Source organism: Rhinolophus hipposideros (assembly GCF_964194185.1).
Source record: "Rhinolophus hipposideros genome assembly, chromosome: 15".
Classification (NCBI taxonomy): domain Eukaryota; kingdom Metazoa; phylum Chordata; class Mammalia; order Chiroptera; family Rhinolophidae; genus Rhinolophus; species Rhinolophus hipposideros.
Window position 1 is genome coordinate 49,998,378 of NC_138061.1, and position 23,263 is coordinate 50,021,640.

At 42.7% G+C, this 23,263-nt stretch overlaps 1 protein-coding gene across 2 annotated transcripts in view; it reads right to left on the minus strand.

Moving 5' to 3' along the window:
* Positions 1-1,545: 1,545 nt before the first annotated feature.
* The window catches only part of MICU1 (mitochondrial calcium uptake 1), a 189,527-nt gene continuing 167,809 nt past the window's right edge, over positions 1,546-23,263 (minus strand). For both annotated transcript variants that reach the window (XM_081075092.1, XM_081075093.1), the window contains 2 exons: positions 6,619-6,708; positions 1,546-2,502 (listed from right to left, as the gene is read on the minus strand). In XM_081075092.1, the coding sequence (XP_080931218.1) occupies positions 2,342-2,502; positions 6,619-6,708 (251 nt within the window). In that variant the 3' untranslated portion in view covers positions 1,546-2,341. The remainder of the gene's footprint in view (positions 2,503-6,618; positions 6,709-23,263) is intronic.

The window sequence follows — 23,263 nt, forward strand, 5'->3', positions numbered from 1 at the left end:
GGGTACCAGTCTTGTCTGGAAGAGGATCAAGGAGGGCTTCTTAAGGAGGGGGCAGTTTGACGGGTCTTGGAGGAGGAGGGGAAGGTTATTCTCTCTAGGTAGAAGCAACAATTTGAATAAAGAGAGAAGCACAAATCAGCCTTTTGTTTTCCCAGTGCGTCTAGCCTACCCCCAGACTCTGCGACTAAAAGCCTCTTGGCCTGTAGTCATAATGCCACCTTGCTCAAGGACTTCCTTGAGCCTCTTCTGGGTGTCTGAGCTTGTAGCTCTCACCTGCACGTTTCCCCTATTGTGCCAATGTGTGGCCAGCTGTCTTCTTGAGCACCTGGCCCTCTGCTTCCTCAGGCACTCCTCGGAGCTAGTGGAGTTCAGCTGGAATTCCACGTACCTGTGAGAGGTGCCACTGACCCTGGGTTTCAAGATGTTGCTAGGTTCTGGCTTTCAGCATCAGTGAACCCAGGCCAATCAGCAGATCTCTTCTTGTAGGAGAATGAATGTCCTATGAAGTCTGTGAAGTGAACTTAACAGCTCACATTTTGCTGATGCCTCAGCCCTGGGGCAATGAGCAAAGCAAAGGCTATACCTGGGTACGGGTGATACATACCCCTAGAAGGGAAAGAGACAGATGCAGTAGGTGAGTGGCAAACTCCCTTGAGAGGTGATCTAATCTGTCCCCAGAAAGGGTGTCAGAGGTGAGGTCGTTAAGGTGTTCTGGAGAGAATGTGGGGGCTGGTACAATCCTTGAGGAGCCTCGGTGCAGACCCAGGCCTCTGCTCCTCGGCCTGGCAAGAACCATCCACTTCCAGGCCCTGCAGGAAGTGCTGGGTTTTGGGTGTGGTTCTATTACATCAGAATCAAGACACTGTCACGCCAGGGGGCATTACCTGGAGGTTCTGGAGGCTGCAGGAATTCCACAGGAAAGCTGAAGGACAGGCTTTCAGACCTGGAAGAAACCTTAGAGCCCATTGAGCTCAACCCTATCTGCCATTTTACAGTTGAGGAAACAGATGGGAAATTACTTGCTTACTCAAGGCCACACTGTGGGGCAGCTGAGTCCATAGAAAACACTGGTTGTTGTAGCTCTTAAAACTTAGGACCAGCATACCAGGTGACGTCTCATATGCTCTACCACCCGTCTTAGTTCCTTATTGTGGGGGATGAGTAATCAAGGGCTATGTGCGTTGGCCCAGGATGAAATACTGTCCAAACTATGCTGGGACAATGCCCCCACTAACCTCCAAGTGTCCTCACTTCTTGTTTGGGCCCAAAGTTGCCTTTCAACAGGAAGAACCAGATTCTGGTAGAAAGAAAACTGGTATGCTGCTACCGTGTTTCCCCGAAAATAAGACCGGGTCTTATATTAAGTTTTGTTCCAAAAGGCGCATGAGGGCTTATGTTCAGGGAATGTCCTCCTGAAAAATCGTGCTAGGGCTTCTTTTCTGGTTGGGTCTTATTTTCGGGGAAACACAGTAGCAGGATCTCAAACCCAGGGGAGAAATGCAAAGCGCCCCAGAGGATTCTAAAATAAAGGAGACAAAAACCTTTGGGGGGGTTTCTTGCAAACTGTTATAATTAAAGTGATATTTCACAAGTGTTTATGACAGGGGGCAGACAGGCTCTGAGCCAGGCTCAGCTTCAGAAGCATACTCCTGGCGGGGAATGGCACTTGCAGGGAATGTGAACTCAAACACTGCTGCTCATTAAGCAGAGGCGCAGTGGAGTCATAGGGAGCGGAGCGAGCTGGTAAGCAGCTGCTTTAAATTCCACATCTTGCTCCATTCCCACTGTGCGCGTCACCTTCCTGGAGCAGGCCGCAGAGCCACCTTGGGGACTGGCCCAGGCTTCCTGCCAGCTCAGGGTGGCTCAGTCACCCTCATTATCATTCATCACAGACTTCCTTTGGCCTGCCAGAGGTTTTCCCAACTTATGGCTTAAAAGCACCAGCAGGAGAAAAAGCAAGGAATGTTCTTGTCCATTTAAATCCACAGCAAAACTGACTCGAGAACTGGGTGTTTCCCCGGGTTGGCATCTGTGAATGTCCCTGCATTCTTCATCCGTACGGTGCTTGAATGGGTAGTACTGTTGAAGGTGCCAAAAGTCTGAGTTTTTAGGACTTCTTCATGTTTTTGAGAACCTATGGGGATAGTCATTGGGCAGAATCAGCCTAGCAGAACACTGGGATGGGGAGGGTGGAGAGGGGCAACTGGTTGAATCCTGAGAGCATTCCCAAAAGGAAGGGAGCAGTATTTCCAGAAGGAGCAGCAGGAAGGGCTGTGCCAAGGCTCTGCTCAAGGGGCCAGGGTGCTTGGGGTTGAGGTGGTGGCCCCTCTTGACGCCTGTGTTACTGTTTGGGCAAAGCGAAGTCCCAGGCAGTTTCCTGTGCACATTTCCACATGGCCTGCATGAGGCGGGTGAAGCCCATGTCTTTGGGCTTCTCCAGGCCTCTCATCAGCCGCTGCTTCATGATGGAAACAAATTCCTTATTGCTCAGCTCCCCATTGCCTAGAGGAAGAGGCAAACACAACAGGGATAAGTGGAGGCCTTGGAACAAAGACTGAGAAAATTCCATCGTTCACACAGTGCGGGTTCCAAAGCCCAATGCTCTCGCAGCCCAAATTCAATTCTCTCAGCTTAAAATAAAGTGGCTTGCTCCTTAATGTTTCCGACTGCATGCAACTCAGTGACAGGTCAGTGTAGTGTAATGAATTTGAATGAGAATATATATCAGGTCCTGTGTTAGGTGTTGTGAATAAAGAGATAGATAAGACTTTGTCCCGTGAAATACTCCCACGTTACGGGAGAGGCAGCAGTGTGGTTAGTGCCATAATGGGGTGAACAAAGAATGCTGTCGGGGTCCTGGGGAAGAATACCTAACCCAGGCTGGGGTGGTGCAAGTACAGACCAGTAAAGGCTTTCTGGAGGTGACTCTTGAGTTGGATCCCAAAGGATGAACAGGAATTGGCCAAGTAAAGGGGAGTGAGATGGGGGAGGCATTTCAAGGAATGGCAACACCGTGGGCCAGCACACAGACAGGGAGCAGCACAGCTGATGGAGAACCCCAGTAGTCAGGTACACTCCCCACAAAGGTGGGGGCGTGGCAAGGACACTAGAGGCAGGCAGGAGATAGGTCCCCAAGGATCTTGTCTTTTTGTTAAAGGCTTTGCACTCTATCCTCTAGGCATGGAGCACCAGGGAGGACCTGGAAGTAGGGGAGTGAGATGTAGTTAATTTCCATTTTGGGTGATTTCTCTAGTTGCATGTGTGGGGATGGGCCTGGCGAGTGGCACGGCTGGAGTACGGGAGCCAGTTAGGAGACCTCTGCAATAGTCCAGGTGAGAGGTGATGAGCGCTTTTCATGGTGAAAACCTAAATCACAATCGGGTTTTGTTAGCCCATTTTCTCATGGCTTCTCTTTCTTTCCACCTGCTTCAGTGGCAGACTCTCAGGTCTGGAAGAGAACTTGGAGAGCATCTGGTTTAACCAAAGGTCACCTCTCAAATCACACTGAACAGTAACCACCACATAGCAGAAAATGGTTACCCTTTGACTAGGTGCCCGGGAATAAATGTCTACTGATTAAAAGAATGGCAGCTATTACCGGTAGTGATAAGGCAACACGAAACCAGCAAACAGACCTGCCTACTAATGATGGGTCTGGGACGAGAGTGGAAAGAGGGAATAAATGGTTTCCTTTCGTAGAGTGTATCTGAAAACCTAAACTGGCCCATGTTTTCTGGCTGAAGAGAGCAGCCTCAGGGATACCTCAAAGCAAGATTAAACAAGCAAACAAACACAGGTAAAACTAGTCTATGGCACTAGAAGTCAGGCATGTGGCTCCCCTTGGGAGAGGAGGTGACTAGAAGGCAGCCTGGAAGGATGACGAGGGGTCCTCTGTGGTCCAGGTAATGTGATGTTTCTGGATAATGGTAGTTACACAGGTATGTTTGGTTTTTTAAAATTTGTTAAGCTGTACACTTACGATATTTGCACTTTTCTGCATATTATACCTCAATATAAAAAGTTTAAAAGTAGGTTGGGGCTCTTTGCCTGCCACCGGTGCAGCTCGTTGGCGGAGGCTTGGGTGCGTTCTGGATCCAGCTCCACCCGGAACCCACAGGCAGGGCCGAGGGAGGCCTCACTGCTGGAGGTGTAACAACGTGAATACTGCTGGACAAGATGCTGAAGACCGCCCTCGTCCACCAGGGCCGGGCACATGGAACTCGCAAAGCTGCCAACGCCTCAGACAAGCGCCAAGCCCATCTTCCTGTGTGCGCATCCAACTGCGATGAACCCATGTCCATTAGGTTGGTGGAGGCCCTGTGTGCTGCACACCAATCACCCTAAGGGTGATGACAACGAGCGAGCGGAAGGGGCGGGCCTCTGTAAAACCGACAGATTGGGCGCACTTGTATGGTGGTTGGGGCTACGGCAGAGTCTCAGGCCACGGGTGCCATCGAGGAGTCCTTTAAACGTTAAGACATGAACTCTAGACGTGGCGTTTATTAAATAATAAAAAAAAGCCTGGCTGGGCTGAAAAGTAATCAGTAATATAGCTAATTAACGTAAAATGTAAAAGAATAAAAATGTCTAAACAAGATTCTTAGTATTTTGTATAATAAAAGAAGCTTAAAATGAAAAATCTGAGGTCATTCACTCAAACCACATGGGGTTTGCTTCCTGCTTCCCTAAGGCCAGGACTGACCAGTCTGACTGGCTTCTGTTACCTCTGAACTGGGTATATGACTGAATGTCACTTGTGTGCATATGTGACCTGTGAACGAGTCTGTCTGAAACTCGGAATTCTCTGTCCTCTGACATTCTGACCTAAGACCCTACACTGATGGAAATAACAATGGCTCTTAAATTTAATATCTACTTCCTTTTTTCTGTAGATTAAGAAAATAAGCCCCAGAGATGGTAAATGGTTTTCTAAGGTGATTCAAGGAGATGTTGACACAGCCTGCTTCTGAAAAGCTGGAAGATCAAACATCATTTCCCAGGAGAAGCAGGAACTGTGAGGCTGGTTGCCTTTATTCCCACATTCACTTCACAGACCAGCTCAGGGCTTTGGCTTCAAAAATTATAAAAATAAATGTCTTTTGGAAAAAACTGAAAGCATCTAAATGAGATTAGAGTAAAATCAAAATGTGGGGGCCGTTAATCGCTACAACAGTGCTGTTCATTAGAATTTGCTGGGGAAAATGTTTTTATTTGTGTTGTTCAATACTGTAGCTACTGGCCACGTGTGGCTACGGGGCACTCGAAATGTGGCCAGGGAGACTGAGGATCTGAGCTTTAAAGTATATTTAATTTTAATTCATTTAAACTTAAATAGCCATGTGTAACTAATGGTGTCATACTGGACAGGGCGGCCTAGAGAATAAGCCACCGCCACCTGAGGGTGAGGCCATCTCCTTGTCCGAGCCCTGGGACTTCCCTTCACTCACACCTCAGTTGTGGGTGCATGTGGCAGATTTAAACAACTCAAGCTTAACTTAATAACTAAAATAAGTTAATGAACACCTGTTATATGCAAAGTACTAGCCGAGGTCCTATGCGGGTCGGGAGGGTGTCCAAAGATGAACAGGACTTGTATAATAACTACCCTTAAAATCTCACAATTTAATAGAGAAGTTAGGTCCCGTACACAGAGATATAGTGTAACGTGTAGTAATGCAGACAAAGTGAACTAAGCTAAGGAATGAAAGAACCAGAGTGATTCATTATGCTGGGGACAAAATGGAAGTTTTCACAGTGGCAGAAGCTTTTGAGATGCTTCTAGAATTCCATCAGCCTTGCTTCCTGGAGGAAGATGAACGCTGGCTGGACGACCAGCAATGGAGGTGATACACACAGAGGGGGCAGCACAGCTTGGACGCACACCTGGCTTTGCCATCGGCTACTACTTCCATGATCCTGGGAAAATGACTTAACCTCTCTGAGTCTCAGATTCCTTATCTGTAAAATGTGGTTGATAATTCCCATGTCAGAGAATTAAATGAGCAGCTTAGCACAGTGCCTGGCTCATAGGAAGCACTGAAAACGGGAGCCTCCATTGTGAATATTAATATTATGTCAGCCAGCATAGCTGAGAAATAACGCCAGAGCAGAGCGAGGATCTCTTCAGTGGGCCAACTCGAGGGCACTGAAGCAACAGATTGCAGTATTAAGACGGGGTGTGCAGGACTGAAACATGCCTTGGGAGGTGGAGAGAGCAGTACCAATCTTCATTCAAATACTCAAGTGCTCCTAATCTACTAAGCAGCGAACTGGCTCCAATAGTTTTGTTTCCATTTCTTTCAAGCTTTTCTATTTGAGTTTATTCTTTATTTCACTTTAAAAACATTACTTTAGTTGAATTGTTTCCATTTTTAAGATCCTTGGGGTCACATTTTAATTAAGGCCTACAGGCAAATTTGAATTACAAGAAGAAATGGAAAACAAATCAGGACAGGGGTTATATTTCTCAATGTCATGATGCTGAGGGCTGAGCTATAGATGTGGGAAAGGGGTAAGCTGAAGAGGTGTAGGCTAGTGCACTGGAGCTGTCTGGAAGGCTCCATTATAAACAAGGGCAGGAGGCTCTGTGCCCGCCTGACCTCTGGGGGCCCCACTCACCATCACAGTCAAAGAGTGCAAACACCACGTCACACACATGGTCTGAGAGTTCCACTTTAGCCACTGTCCTGGCCACCTGCTGCATGGTCACTGAAAGAAAGAAAGAAGCTCAATTTGCACAGCACAGGGACTTTCATTTTGCTTTCTCTGAATGGGGGGATAAAACTACTCAGTCATAACAAAGAACTTTCGACTGCATTTAAGTCATATTTTAAAAAAATGATAGTTTTTAATCTATGACCCGCCTCCTTTACACCTCAGGTTCTATTCTACTGCTGCTGTACTTTAGTAGGTGTACATAGTTACATAAGAATGCCTGATACTAAGTTTATGGAGACAGAAAGTAGATTGAAGGTTACCAGGCCTTTGGGGGAGGGAGGAATGTGGAGTTAGTGGCAATGGGTAAAGACTTCTGTTTGGGGTGATGGAAAAGTTTTGGAAATAGTGGTGATGGTTGTACAATATTGTGAATGTAATTAATGCCACTGACTTGTACATTTAAAAATGGTTTAAATGGCATATTTTATGGTATATATTTTACCACAATAAAATTTTAAAAAGTGAAAATCCACATAGTATTTAAGGATGGGATTCTAACAGTCTAGGAGCAAGCAGTGGTGGTTTTTCTAATAAATTGTTACCAGAAGAATACCTTGAAAAAAATATAGAATGCCTAATATTACTATAGTCCCCATGTTGGCATTTCCCTCCCACTGGAAAGAACATGATAACAAAAAGTCAAGGACGGGTGGCCAGATGGCTCAGTTGGTTAGAGCGCAAGCTCTGAACAACAGGGTTGCGGGTTTGATTCCCACATGGGCCAGTGAGCTTCGCCTTCCACAACTAGATTGAAAGAACAACGACTTGACTTGGAGCTGATGGGCCCTGGAAGAACACACTGCTCCCCAATATTCCCCAATAGAAAAAAAAATTAAAAAAAGTCAAGGAAGTAATCAGGCAGCAAAAGGAACGGGAATTGGGGAATAAGGAGGCTTATCTCGGTACACTAAGGCTTCACTTTTCAGTCACTGATTGACAGCTTCTTGCCCCTCCTCCCTGCAAGATTTCCACCAGCCACTTGTCCTTTCTAACTGTGCCTCTTGGGATAAGCAGTGGCCGCCATCTCTCTAGTTCAGTATACAGCCTTTTTTGTTTGTCTTTTCCAAGACCTCAGCAGAAAATCTCTCTTGCCATTTTCTCTTACTCTGACATTTACTGTCGAACACTAGCAATCATGTGAGATCGGTTCTCATGAAAAACAAACCAGGAAGGACTAGGCAATTTTCACTGCCTTTTCTCTTGATTTATTCAGATCTAGCTACATCTACAAATTCTATATGTAATTATAAATTATGTTACTATTTATAAACACAGTCTTAAGTGAGGTAAAACTCAGAGGAAAGAAAAGGATTAATGTCTACATATCCAGAAGCAATGTGAACTTACAGAGTCAGTGTGCCTTCTCTGCTTATTTCACTCTACAGCTTCAGTTTTTTCTTGTCATATGTTTCTGCATTCGACCTTTCACTTCACCTCTATCAACTCCATATATTCATTCCCCCCAGCTCGGCAGATACACATACCAGAGCTATGCAGAGGCGCAAGGTGAGGCAGTAGGAAAACTGAAGTCTCTCGTCCCGGCTCTACCACCCACATTCTGTGTGAACCCAATGGGGTCGCTGGATCTCTTTAGATTTAATTTTCTCATATTCAAATAAGGGGATGTCACAAGATAACCGTGGCGGTGGCTTAACAGTGCAGAAAACCATTTATTGGTGTTTTCTAGAATCTGAAGGTGGGGGTGGGGATCTTGTCTGGCAAAGGGCAGAGGAAAGGTGGTATTGGCCACAAGCTAGTGTTCAGAGCCTCTGGCTGGAGGGGGACTAGGTTGCTCAGAAGGGTGGGAAGAGCCAGTTTCCTTTTCCTGCAACTTTGGTGGCGGTTCATACCGCAATTTCCCTCAAGATGTGAGTTAGGGAGAAGGAGGAATCCGTGTGCCTCGGAACTAGAAGACTTAAGCAGAAGATACTATTGTGATGGATGTCCCTCAGGTGTGGTTAACTGCTGGAGGGGGAGTTGGGGAATCTACACAACGGTAGAAGTTCTAGAATTTAGAAACTTAGCCTCAGAGGTCTAGACACTCCATTTTTCTCAGCTGGCCCAGGAAGAACTGATTCCTGGTAACTAAATGGCAGCGGAGGAACAGAAATCAGAAGTCCAGTTTACAGTGAGAATAGTAACTGTTTAGAGAACTAAAATGAAAACAGTTGGCTATTATACTTCTCAGTTGGAAAATACACTAAGGAAACTCAATTCACCTCAGAAGATTGCTCAGTGAGAAAAACAGAATCAGATCAGAGGAAACTGAATGCTGTCCAACTGTGATTGCCTACTGAATTACCCTTTGCAGCCACAGAAGTGTGTCCTGAGAAGTGGATCAAAACCTGTTCTATATTAGATAAACAGGAACACTTTTTTGCTAATCATTCCTTTTTCTGCATTTCACATCAACCCCACACTTCTGTTGGAACTGAGAACTGTCCTCTTTTTCTCTTTCCCAATTCTTCCCTTCTCTCCAGGCAAAGTGCCTATTGCTAATTCCTCTGGATATTCCACGTGCCCATACTTCTCCCTACGAAGGTGGGCCCTTTCTTCTAAATAAACCGTTAACTAAAATAGTACCCAAGGATGTCAGTGAGGGCTCTTGAGAATGTTTAGTGATCAGCTCATAAGAGTGGTGCTAAGTGGCTGTAGAATAGGGACTTCTGGAGGCCACGAGCAGGACCGCCTCATTACAAATGCCAGCTTTTGACAGTTACAAATTATGTTCTGCCTCACATGGAGGGCTCTGATGCCATGTGCACTGTAGGAGGAAGAACCAGGGCTGCTAAGTCATTGTCGCTCCAACCAAGGGGATGTTACCAGCCAGCAAACAGCCTGGGGGGGATGCCCTCTCTCAGTCCAAGATCTTCAGGCCCCCAGAGTGTGAATCAGAGCAAAAGAGGAAACAAACATTTAACTAGATGGTGTGCTGTCAAGCTGGGAGTGCTTGGGACAAGTGGGATGACAGCAGGTCACAAGCCAAGTGCCTGACAGCTGGTCCTGAGAGTTGGCTCAATCATATTTGTTTCCACATCCCTGAATCAATCACAAAGTCTTAATTAAACCACAGCAAACAGAACAACTGCTCGCCTCCCGCCCCGATATTGACTTCCCCAGTTATTGGTACTGGAATCTGGGCCTCCCCTCTTTGATGACACTAATGGATTGATGCCTACACTTCTAGTTTCCAATCTGAAAGATGTCCACATAGAGCATGAAGTTACTATGGAGAAGGCCTACGTTTCTGAGGCCTATGTATTCCTTGTGTACAAATTTGGTCCAGTTGCCTGAACAATAGATGGACATGAGATTGGGTAATTTCTACAAGATTGGGATAGGGAAATATTTGTAGCAGTGGGCTCAATTGGCACTCAAAAATGTACCATCTGGCTTTTTGAAAAGTCCAGGCAGAATCTGAGTTGTTCCAGGTTCTCAATTTACTCTCTGGCGTGGTCCATGACTGGACAATTCAACAGCCGAAAGAAACACGCGCTAGGTTTGTTGGACTATAATGTCAGAAAGTACATTACATAAAACTATGTACCACGAGAGTCACCCAGAATAAAGGAGACTTCTACAGTCACAAGAGCCCAAATATCCAATAGAATCAGAGAATCTCAGAACTGGAAGAGACCTCAGAGGAAATATGAAATCCAGAGAAGTTAAATAACTTGCCCAGGGTCACAAAACTGGCTGGTAGCAGCGGGGTCTAGACTCTAGGTCTCCTGACCTCCAGCCCAGTAATCTTTTCCCTGTACACACTGGGTCCACTTGATTCCATATGTGGACAATACTATTCCCCTCCAGGAATCTGTCGCCCTACATAACAGAAAGAGCTCAGATGAAAGAAAAGCCAAACTGGGAGATACTCAGTGCCAGTAGGCAGGGGTGAGTACGTGAATAGCCGGGAGTTGTGAGCAGCCAGCATTACAATCTGACTACAGATACATACAGTGGAAGACACTAGCATTCCCTTGGAACTTACGGACAATTTCAGGGATGACTTAAAAGGTTTATTAAACTGTAACCCAATGAAAAGCATATGAAATAATGGCGGTCATGGGAGCTTTTCCCCAGCTTTTTTGTATTTCCTCTGAGGCATATACAGCCATGGACAGCATGACCCAGTTAGGAGCTGCCTTTCTCTTCCTAATGCAAAGGTGTCTGGAAAGGTGATACGCCAACTTGGGCTGACAGGCTCTGGCTGTGTGGCCATGTGACTATTCCTGCCTTCCTGGACTGCTGTGGAGAGAATCAAAAGCTGGCTTGCGACTGCCAAGGTTAAATGAGGGGACATATCTGTTTCAGCCTTGGAAAGGCTTATGATGCGGATGTCTTAGTTTCCTAAGTCCATTCCTAGAGGGCTTTGTAGGGATAAGGGGAAGGATTTTCCCTCAATGAGCCTTGCCCTTTCTTTTTTATCTTCTTCCCAGATACTTTGACTAATACAACACTTATATTTCAACCTGATTCAGGGTGTGTGTATGGGGATAGCATTTAGTAGAACTACAATTTAAGGAGCCAAGAGCAATGCAGTATACTACTAATAAAAAATAAATTTCTTTGCATGGTGCTTTGGAACCACTGGCAGGTTGACCCCTCCCTGTGCTAGGCTGCCCGCCTGTCAGAGGAGATGGTGGTCCTGGCTCCTAAATACTGGTATATGCCATGAACAAAACCTGTAGTCAGGTTTTCTGAAGCTCAGAGCATCATCTCAGATCACTGCTTCCACGGACCTATGTGATGAATCTGGTACAAACTGATTTATAGTAAGAGTCATTGCCATCATGCAGTATGGTATCTGGCTTCATCAAAAATCCTCACCACATTTTGTCAATAAAGGGCAAGCATGTCTACCAGCACTATTGGCAGTCAGTGATTTCAGCTGACTCACCCAGGGGGCAATCACAGTGTAGTGGAGGAAATCTTATGTACCATTAAGATTGAGAAATACATAGGAGAAATGTCAGCTATATTAATAGACACATAGGAGGCACAGTGGAATAATCTGTATTTGGTAGAAAGTACATTTGGGATCTGAGTTCTAAAGGATTAAAGAGACAGACCGCTCCAGATCTGTGCATGTTTGGTAGTGGGTGATGGGGGTGGTGTGGAGGAATCAGCTTGTATGAAGAACTGAAAGCAGGAAGGGATGCTAATGCCTGACTCGGGAGCTAAAACAGCAGGTGCGGCGGGGGACAGAGCATCAGGATAGGTTTTACAGAGGGCCAGTCATGTCTCCTTGCAAATAAATCTTTATAACAAAGCCTGGATTTATTTGGAGACCAATTTACCATACTAACTTGCTTTTCCCTCTTAGACTCTTTAAAATTTCATTCTTTTTATGTTAAGAAGTTATTTTTCATTTGTTCATACATTCACCTGTTCTGAAATTCAAATGGTATGATGAGTTAGAAGTCTCCCTCCCCACCTTATCCCCCAGTTGTCACCTAGTTGTCCAGAGGCAACCATCATCTCCAGTTTCCTCAGAAATGTTATATGGATGTAGAATCGAATATTTATTTTTCATTTCTTCTCACAAAAATGGTGGTATGCTAAAATATAGTTTTGCTTTATTCATTTAACAAGGTGTCTTAAAAATAATTCCATAGCAGTTCATAAACAGTTCCTGTTATCAGCTGCATAGTATTCCACTGGCAGGATGTATCATTATTTAACCAATTCCTAATTTATCCTAACTTCAGTCTTGAGGAGGAAGTACCTTTTTGGTTCCCCTTAACAAAATTACTTCTGTTGTGCTCTGTAGTCAGCTTCAACAGAGTCTGAATCTCTGATAGCTAAAATGACAGCAACTGATATATTTAAATTCAGTTTGCTGAAATTATAGGACAGTCTAAATACTTTTCACATTTAAATGTGTCTTATGAAAGCTTCAGAGGCATCTAAGAGTGATGAACCTTGAAGTCCCCCAAGAAGCAATGCTTGCAATAAATACTAAATTGCTATGCTTCCCCAGTTGGTGTAATTCCTTTCTGACGCTCTTCTGTGTAGGATGTAATGTTGGCTGATTTTGTCCTTACTTATCTATTTATGTGGATGTTTTGACAGTTTATCCCACCCTCGCCCCCCTCTCTCTCCCACTGGTTATCACGAATCCCTAAAGCAACTCTCTCTCCTCGGGGTGCTTATAAAATTTTACTAAATCACAAGATATCAAAGCAACATAGTTAAGTGAGAATCAATCCTTAGAATTGCTAAGAGACTTTAAATTGGGGAAAATAAACCAGGTTTCTGCAGAGACAGTGCCTCATAAAGCAAACACTTCTTTCAGAATTTGAGCTTCCTTGTCTACATCATGAATAATTTTACTTCAAAAAACGGATGATTTTTGTCTTAAATGAATGGAATCCTGGCCAACACTCCTCTTTCCATATAAATGTTTTTACAAAATGAAATGATGAACTGAAGCACTGGGACTTGCCTCCCACGAACTTTAAAAGAATTTATAAAATAGGAGCTTTATTCCCCATCACCACCTCCCCGCACATCTTTGTGACATTTCTGCCTCCTGTCTTCATGCTATGGCTGCAGGTGGGCTCTCCCATACATTCTTGCTGTGAACCTCCCCCTATTTCTGCCTTCACATGTAAGCACTGAGTCCCACATGTACTTTCTCAGGTCCTTCTAGCGGCAGGAGGTGCCATGTAGCAAAGGGGACAGTGGTGTGGAGGTTAGGGGACCCAAATCTCCCGTCTGGTTTGCGTCACACTAGCTATGATTTGAGCAAGTCATTTCCTTCCTGTGTAAATGAAGAGGTTAAACACAATGAAGTGACGGTTTAAATGAAATGGTTTCTAAGCTCTATTCCAGTCAAATTGTATGCCTGCCATGTTGTTGTTGTTTGTTTTTGGATACCATGTCTTAAATCAGTTAAAATGTTTACATCTTCAGAAATCCTCAAAGAAAACCTAAAGGTGGGAATTTCTGGAATTATAGCTGGTGTGCTGGGCAGAATTCTGAGATGGTTGCCAACATTCCCACCCTCTGGTATATCTCTTGGGGAGTGTGGGCAGGACCTGAGAATATGATGGGATACCACTCCTGTGATTTAGTTACTTTATATGGAAAAGGTGATGGGATAACCTCTCCCATGATTACAGTTATATAAGAATCCATCTCAGCACACTAGAGTGATTCTCCTGCTGGCTTTGAAGAAGTGAGTTGTCATGTTGTGAGAGAGCCTGAGAAAGGGCCACATGGCAAGGAACTGTGGTGGCCTGCTGAGAGAGATCCCTAGCTGACAGCCAGCAAGAAAAAAGGGACGTTAGTCCTACAACTGAAAGGAACTGAATTCTGCCAAAAACCCAGATGAGCTTGGAGGAGGACCCTAAACTCCGGAAAATGTATCCCTTCTGACACCTTGATCTCAGCCTTGTTGAGACCCTGAGCAGAGAACCCAGCTATGCTGTGCCCAAACTCTGACTTGTAGAAACAGATAATAAACAGCTGTTTAAAGCTGCTAAATTTGTAATAATTTGTTATGTGGCAAGAAAGCTAAGTGGGGAAAGTATTTATGGTTGTGAATGTCCTTTTGAGGTTCCTCAAACTTTACTTTATATATACTTGTGTTCATTTTAGGTACATTTTACAGAATTGTCACTCTTCTGCAACTACTAAACCAAGCTCCATTAATTAGATCTTATAGAGGCACTAACCAAAGTGTAATTAAATTTTAAATTTCTGAAAAAGAAATTAAAACTGCCACCCTTCTTTTGGGAATTCAACAGCCTTGCTCTGATTTCAAATGTATTTGATAATTATGTTAGTTCATTTTTATATAGATTTAGCTATAGCGTTAGGCTATAACATGTCCCTTAAGACATTACTGCATTCCATAAAACACTGATGTAGTTATAGTCATAGAATTTCAAATCTGGAAGAATCCTTGGAGATATTTAATGTAACTCTAACCTGAGTGTCACAGAAGTTGTGACTTGCTCTTGGTGTCAAGAAAATTAACGACATAGGAAAGTGTCATAGTTATATTATTTCCTCCCTCACCCTAGGCTTTTATTAGAGCATTGCACCATCCTTCCAGGATCTGATCATGTTTAGAATTAATTCACTCATTTATTCAACATTAACCAAACATCTACTGTATATACAGAATTGTTCTAGGCTCAGAGTAGAATACACAGATGTGGAAAACGTGGTTCATGTCCGTGAGAGTTTATAGTCTAGTAGAAAATTCTCCCATGAATGCTGAGGATATTAGAGATACCAACAGGGGTTAGATATTCCTAGAAACAGAGAACAAATAATAATAACACCTTCTGAAAGCAATGATCCCAAGAATTTTTGTATGAATGATGAAACTTAGGAAAAGCTAAAAGCTCCAATCCTCATTAACAAGTACAAACAACTTATAACTTTTAAACTAATTTGAACCTCAAAAGTAACTGAAAAAAAGCAGTAGATATTACTTCCTAAGAGAACAAAAGTTAAGCCTCGTCAGGTTCTAGGGTGATCTTTTAATTTTTTTTAAATCACTTTTTACAAAGTTTCCATATTGGGATACATTATTTCCAGTCTGTTAGCTGTTTAATAAGACAGGCAGGTAAAGCAAATTGTCACAAGGCTAGTGAGTAGCAGCTACTTGACCTCAGGTTTGAATTTAAAACCAAAATTTATGCTTACAAATTTCTTGCATAAAGTTAATGTGCAATAAATGCTAGATGTTAGAACAGTATTTAAAAATGTAACAAATCTTTTTTACCCAGTCAACATGGTGGAGTAGATAAATGCTGTGCTTACTTCCTCTCACCACCACATCAAAATTACAACTAAACTACGGAACAACCATCATTGAGAATCACCCGAAGTCTAGTTGAAATGAAGCCCTACAACTAAGGACATATAGAAGAAGCAACCTTGAGACTATTAGGAGGGACAGAGACATGAAATGGGCTGGTCCCATTAAAAATCAGGAGGGATATCACTGCTGCAGAGGTCCCCCTTGGAGGGACGAAAGATCCCTGCCCCACACCAGGCTCTCCAGTCCAGCATTCCAGTGCCAGAGAGAGAAGTCCCCATAACTTCTGGTTGTGAAAACCATGGACATTTGTGGCTGCGTGAGATGGAGGGCAGCTAGAGTTCCAGACGCTCCTCTTCAAGGGCCCATGCACAAACTTATCACTGACAGACTCACTCACTCTGAGATCCAGTGCTGGGGCAGCAGCTTAAAAGATGCCACGGACATACGGGGAGGAACTGAGTTGTCTGGCTTCAGCGTGAGGGCTGGAAAGGCAGCTTTCTCCCAGATAGGGGAGCTGGAGGAAGCCATTGTTTCTTTTTAACTTTCCCCCCTCCTGGAGTGCAGATGCAGGCAGCAGCCATATCTGAGTCTCCATCGACTTGTTTAACACCATTCGTTTGCCTTGCCCTGGTGATTTCCTGAGACTCCACCCCACCCAACTGTTGGGCACACTCAGGCCACTTCCAGTGGCTTCTCATAAAAACGGCCTGCCTTAGCTGATGCTGCAGACTTTCCTAAAATCTCTCAAAGCTTCAGAAAACCCAAACAAGCAGCATCTGGCTTCAGCATATCCTGTACCTCTGGCTGAGTAGCTCTAAGCCCGGCACTAGTGACAGCTGGCATTGGTTTGTAGCTTGACCTCTTGAGGCATCTCCAAGCCCAGTGCGGGTGGTGGCCATCTGCAGATTGCTTTGTGGTTCATGCCAGCTGTCCTGGGCAGGGCACAGGATGTGGTTAAACTTGGCTTGCAGTGGGTCCCCTTTCAGGAGGCTCTGGGGCTGTTATGCCCAGTGGCCAGCTTTGGACTGAGCTGGAGCATCACCTGGCTGCCTCCAAAAATGACACATCCAAAGTGCAGACTGGACAGGCACCAGAGCCCTGCTAAAGCAAATCCTGTGATGTAGGGTCTGCCCCTGCATCACATTTCCTCCACTATAGTCATGTCCAGTCCTCACAACCAATCAGTCTGAGGGTCAATCCCTCCCATTAACATGCAACAGCAAGGTTTGAATACAATAGGAGGGCACACAACTCAAGAAATACACCTGGAACACCCAGCTCTGATGGGTGACTCTACCACTAGGACCCACAGCACACCTACCACATAAGGCCATTCTACTGGGTCGGGAAGCATAGCAGCCCCACCTAATACATAGAAACAAACACAGGGAGGCAGCCAAAATGGGGAGACAAAGAAACATATCCCAAATAAAGGAACAGAACAAAGCTCCAGAAAAAGAACTAAACAAAATGGAGACAAGCAATCTAAGAGATGCAGAGTTCCAAATACTGGTTATAAAGATGCTCAGTGATCTCAGGAAGAACTTCAACAAAGAGATAGGAAGCATAAAAATGGAGATGGAAACCATAAAAAGCCTGTCAGAAATAAAGAATATAATAATGGAAATGAAGAATACATTACAGAGAATCAACAGATTAGATGAAACAGAGGATTGAATCAGCGATTTAGAAAATAAGGTAGCAGGAAACACCCAACTGAAACAGAAAAAGAAAAAAGAACTCCCCAAAATAAAGACAGTTTAAGGGGCCCCTGGGACAACACTAAGCATACCAACATTCACATCATAGGGGTACCAGGAGAAGAAGAGAGCAAGGAATTGAAAACCTATTTGAAGAAATAATTCCTAACCTGGTAAAGGAAATGGAGCAGAGAGTCCCAGGAAGAGCAAAGAGTCTCAAACAAGATGAACCCAAAGAGGCCCACACCAAGACACATCATAATTAAAATGCCAAAGGTTAAAGACATAGAAATGATCTTAAAAGCAGCAAGAGAAAGGCAGTTAGTTACCTACAAGGGAGTTCCCATAAGACGGTCAGCTGATTTCTCAACAGAAACTTTTCAAGTCAGAAGGGATTGGCATAAAATATTCAAAGTGATGAAAAGCAAGGACCTACAACCAAGATTACTCTACCCAGGAAAGCTTATCATTTAGAATAAAGCTTTCCAGATAAAAAAAAAGCTAAAGGTGTTTATAGTCACCAAACCAGTTACAAGGAATGTTAGAGGGACTTCTTTAAGACACACACACACACACACACACACACACACACACACACACACACAAATGAATAAAATGGCAATAACTATATATCAATAATTCCTTTCAATGTAAATGGATTAAAGGCTCCAATCAAAAGACACAGGGTGTACACCTGAAATCTATGTAAATTTACTAACAATTGTCACCCCAATAAAATTAATTAAAAAAAAAAAAAAGACACAGGGTGGCTGAATGGATAAGAAAAAAAGGCCCATATGCCTACAAGAGACTCACTTCAGATCAGAAGACACAAAGAGACTGAAAGTAAAAGGATGGAAAAAGAAATTTCACGAAAATGGAAACAAACAAAAAGCTGGGGTAGTAGCAATATTTATACCAGATAAAATAGACACTTTAAGATGAAGGCTATAACAAGAGAGAAAGAAGTAATCCCATTTGTTGGTACTTATCTGAAGCAACCCAAAGTGCTACTTCATGGGGACATGTACATCCCTATGTTCACTGCAGCACTGTTTACAGTGGCCAAGATGTGGAGGCAACCTGGTGTCCCTGAATAAAAGAATGAATGCATAAAGAAGAGGTGGTACACATATACAATGGAATATTACTCAGCCATAAAATAAGAATGAAATCTTGCCATCTGCAACTACATGGATGGACCTAGAGGGTATTGTGCTGAGTGTTGTAAGTCAGATAGAGAAAGACAAATGTCATATCACTGATAAGAGGAATCTAAAGAACAAAATAAACAACCAAACGAAACAAACAAACTCATAGATACAGAGAACATTTTGATGGTTGCCAGATGGGAGGGGGTTGGGGTGGGTAAAAAAGAGGTAGGGATCAAGAAATACAAATTGATTTTTACAAAGTAGTTATGGGGATGTAGGGTATAGCATAAAGAACATAAGTCAATAATATTGTAATAACTATGTATGGTATCAGGTGGGCACTAGATTTATTGGGGGGAGAGAGGTGTGAGGGGGTTTGGGGAACAGGGTGACAAAATGATGAGACTAAGAAGTACAAATTGGTAGTTTCAAAATAGTCATGGGGGTGTTAAGTAAAGCATAGGGAACATAGTCAATAATATGGTAATAACTATGCATAGTGCCAGGTGGGTACTAGACTAGCAGGGGGATCACTTCTTAAATTATATAAATGTCTACACAATGCTGTACACCTGAAATTAATATCAAATAATATTGAATGTCAAGTGTCATTGAAAAATGGAAAAAGGGGGGAAAATGTGAAGGGGAATAAGAAGTTCAAATTTCCAGGTATAAAACAAGTTATAGGGATATAATGTACTCTAAAACATCATAGTTTCCAAAAGGACTTTATTCTGGCCCCTAGAATGGTCAACTCTTAGTCAAAGGAAACTGGGAGGAAATAGCTCAGAGCCTGTCTTTCTTAAGCTGCTGAAGCACGGTTCAAAATGGCAAACCTACATTGCCTCCTGGATTGTATTTCAGCAAAGATTTTCAAATTCCAGCAGCATTTTGGGACATACTGAGAGGTAACATGATGGTGTGGAAAGAATATAGATTTTGGGATTAGAGAGACCTGGGTTTGAATCCTGGCTCTACTACTGCTTACCTGGGTAACCACGAGCAAGCTGCTTCATTTTCTAATTCTTCATCCATCAAATGGGGGATAATACCTTTCAAGTTTTAAGAATTAAGAAAGATAATGTCCATAAAGCACTTGCGTTATGCCTGGCCTATGAAATAGTCAATATTATTGACTGTATTTCTTATGCTGTACATTATATCCCCATAACTGGTTTTATACCTGGACATTTGAACCTATTATTCCCTTTCACCTTTCCCCTCCTTTTTAATTTTTCAATTACAGTTGACATTCATTGCTATGAAATAATGGTTGCTATTAGTGTTCCAGATATGTGATGGCCTCACAGTCCTCCAACGGGCAATGCTGCAGGAGAGCTCAGGAGAGGGTGGTAGTTTGTCAAAGATGATCGTTCAGAATACAAGAGTCTGGGATGTGCTAGAAATTACTCCATCACTGATTTCTGACTCCTCCAACAATCTAGTGGGGACCTAAATGCCAAAAGACTGAGACTCCTTTATTCATTCAAAAGTATTAGATTCAAAGATTTTTAAAGCCACCAAGGTTCTTAGAGGTCATTCATGCCACTGCAGAGATAAAAGAAATTGATTTGAGATCATTGGGTGATTTTGACTGATACTTCAGAAAAAATACTTGGGGTGGCAGAGCATCCTGTGGGCGTTATGCCACTGGTTTTACTATTTATTCTCTTGACTTGTCAGGCAACAACTATACATATAGAAGGACTATAAAGCATTAAGGCCAGACCATGTCATAAACTATGATTTTCAATCTAAGTCGGCTGTTGTGTTGGGACATGAGGACTAAAGGTGAGGGGCTATATTTGTGTGATTATTTTCCTGTCTTATAGTTCAAACTACACAGGGGACACAACTGGACCTCCAAGTTTACCAAATTATAATATCATGAGGTGCTTTATAATGGGGATCTATCATACCTGAAAATCTTTTATTCTTTTGGCGGAAATAAGAATACTCTAAGTTATATATAGGCTATAACTCATTCTAGAGCTCTAACTCCAATAATTTCTAACTTTTCCATCATAGGGTGCCATTGGGGGAGTCGAGTTCAATTTTCCATTACTTCTTCAGCACACTAGGTAAATCATTTGGATAGCCCTTGAGAAGTTATGTATTTAATTTTCTGCCCCATATGTATGTGAATAAGCAGTAGAACCAATTTCTCTTAAGTGCTAAATAAAAGAGACAACCTATAGTGGAAACATACAATACTTCATGGAGAAAGGTTTTTTTCTTCAAATGGTCGTAATTCACTGAGGACATTTCATTTTTGCCTGAGAGTTGTCATTCTCTTGTGGGCCATGTAGAACTAAAGAAAGAGCCTCGATGAAATTGGCATTTTAGTCTGGAGGGTTTGGCTCATGCTGCAGTATGGTAAATCTGCAGTTGCCACCTGCCTGGGCTCAAACTGTTCTGAGGGACATTAGTTCTGTAAGTTGTTAAAAGACATTTGGGGTAAAATCAAGTTTGGGAACTGTATCATTCTCTTGGAGATTACTAATGCACATTAGCGTATTAAAATGTTGGCAGAAATGGTGCTGTAGGAAGAAATCCTGGCAGTTTCCAAACTTATTTGAACGATGGAATGCTTTTTTTAAACCTACAGAACCATTAATATATTGCAGTATATAGTGTTCGTCAAAGTGCTGTTAGGGCAATTCTGTGCTCAATTATGTCTATAGACAGGTTTGCAAGCTCTAAAACAGCCAAGGAAGAAACAGTGCCAGGGACTCTAAGATGGTGCCAATTTCTGAAGGTCCTAACCTTTTGGGAAAGAAATGAAGACAGCTGAGACTGACAGCAGCGGAGACTGAGAGCAGAAGGCAGACACAAGTACTCCTTCTCTACCCCCGCCCCACGGCTTCCCTACCCCCAATACGGGTCAGAGGCGCACGTTTTAATCTTCTTACTTAATTAGCACTTAGCACACCAAACTTGACCAGCTTGTATACTTATCTTTCTCCCCTGTTATACTGTGAGCTTTTTGAGGGTAGAACACTGTGCCCAGCTGCTATAACCCAGTACTTATGCTGCTGCCTGAATAAATGGATGAACCACACTAAATTTGGTTTATTGACATTTATTAAACATTCCTAATGGAAACAGTTGACATTTATTAAACATTCACTGCATGATAGGCACAAGGTTAATAGCCTATGAGTTGGGTATGATTACACTGATTTTAAACACACAGAAGCTAAATAGCCCAAAGCTACTCAGTTGGTAAATAATGGAATCAAGACTAAAAGCCAGACAATATGACTTCAGAACTTGGGTTCTTAACCAATACGAGCATGCTTTTCTTTCTCTCTTCTAAGATTCATCTCAGCAGTAAAATTCCATGATTCTGCAGAGGGAGGATTCGAATAGAACTCAAAACAATGGCAAAATAACTAGTACGACTGTCAGGACCAGTAGGGTTTAAAAGCAAAGGGGACAGTGCAACGAGAGGCTGCAAAAGACCGGCACATATGGTGGAGTGAAGGAACGTAGAAAGGACAGCGGAACACATACTAGAGGCCTCTCTGAGGAAGTGAAATTTGAATTGAGACTTGAAAGATAAATAGACTCTGCCCAGGTTTCTAAAAAAATTAAGTTTTTTAAAAAATAGTATTAATATTCTCATAGTAAAATAAATGTACAATTCACATTTGTTTTTGTTTCTATTTTTGCCTTACTTTGTGGACTACGTATGAGTGATGTTTAGTTCTTGGTTGCTGTAAGTGGTTTAAATGGTGGCCCTCCAAAAGATATGTCTACATCTTAGTCCCTGGAACTTGTGAATATGACTGTTTGGAAGAAGGTCTTCGCAGATGTAATTAAGTTAAGGATCCTGAGATGTAATCTGGGTTAAGAATTACCCATGTAGGTCCTAAATCCAATGACAAATGTCCTTATAAGACACATACAGAAGGAACACATATAGGGAGGAGGAGGGGAAGGCCATGTGAAGCCAAAAGCAGTGATTGGACTTACGCACCACAAACCAAAGAGCTAGAGCTTCCAGAAGCTGGAAGAGACAAAGGCGGATTCTAGCCCTTGATGTGGGCCCTTGCCAACATCTTTTGTTTTTATTTTCTTTCTTTAAATTAAAGTTTATTGGGTATTGCCAACATCTTGATCTAAGATCTGTGGCCTTCAGAACTGTGAGAGAATAAATTTCTGTTGTTTTAAGTCAGCTGATTTGTGCAATTTGTTATGGTAGCCCTAGGAAATGAATATACTTGGCTTCGTCCTGTCACTGTGCATAAATCTGGGCCAATTTCCCCTCGATATCTATCGTTTTACACTTAGGGAATCCAAAGTTATACAGATAAAACAAACCAAGAAGTCAAAACAAATGCCAAATATCATATATCGTAAAGCCAAACATATTTTTGGGTATCGGGTATGACTATAATTTGCACCACTGACTCTATTAGCAAGGGTAATGAGGCATGGACTATATGGATACTACCGGGGAAATGGCCTGAAGTGTTCTGAAAGAAACACTTTGTCTCTCTCTCTTTTTTTTTAACCACCTGGTTGCACTTTCCCTTGCTACCACTACCCTGAATCATTCTATTTTGTATACCCTATAATATTGACATGGACAGTGATTCATCCTATATAACTGTTCTTTAAAGTAATACTATTGTCTTTAGTAGGGCTTTTCTAAAAAAGGTATGCAAATATAAAGAGGAGCTTATTAATTTTATTTTCACAGTAAGTTATAACTTTAAATCTGATATCTTTGGAGTTGCAGATACTATTAAACCTGTTTTGTGAAATAGAACAATATAACCAGAGCTATTCTGAGAAATGACTGCGGCATTACGCACATACTCAACTTCCATGATATCATGAATTTTTTCCCAAAGATTCTACAGAGGTCAGAGGAGGTATTATTTTAAACAAACAAAGAAACAAAC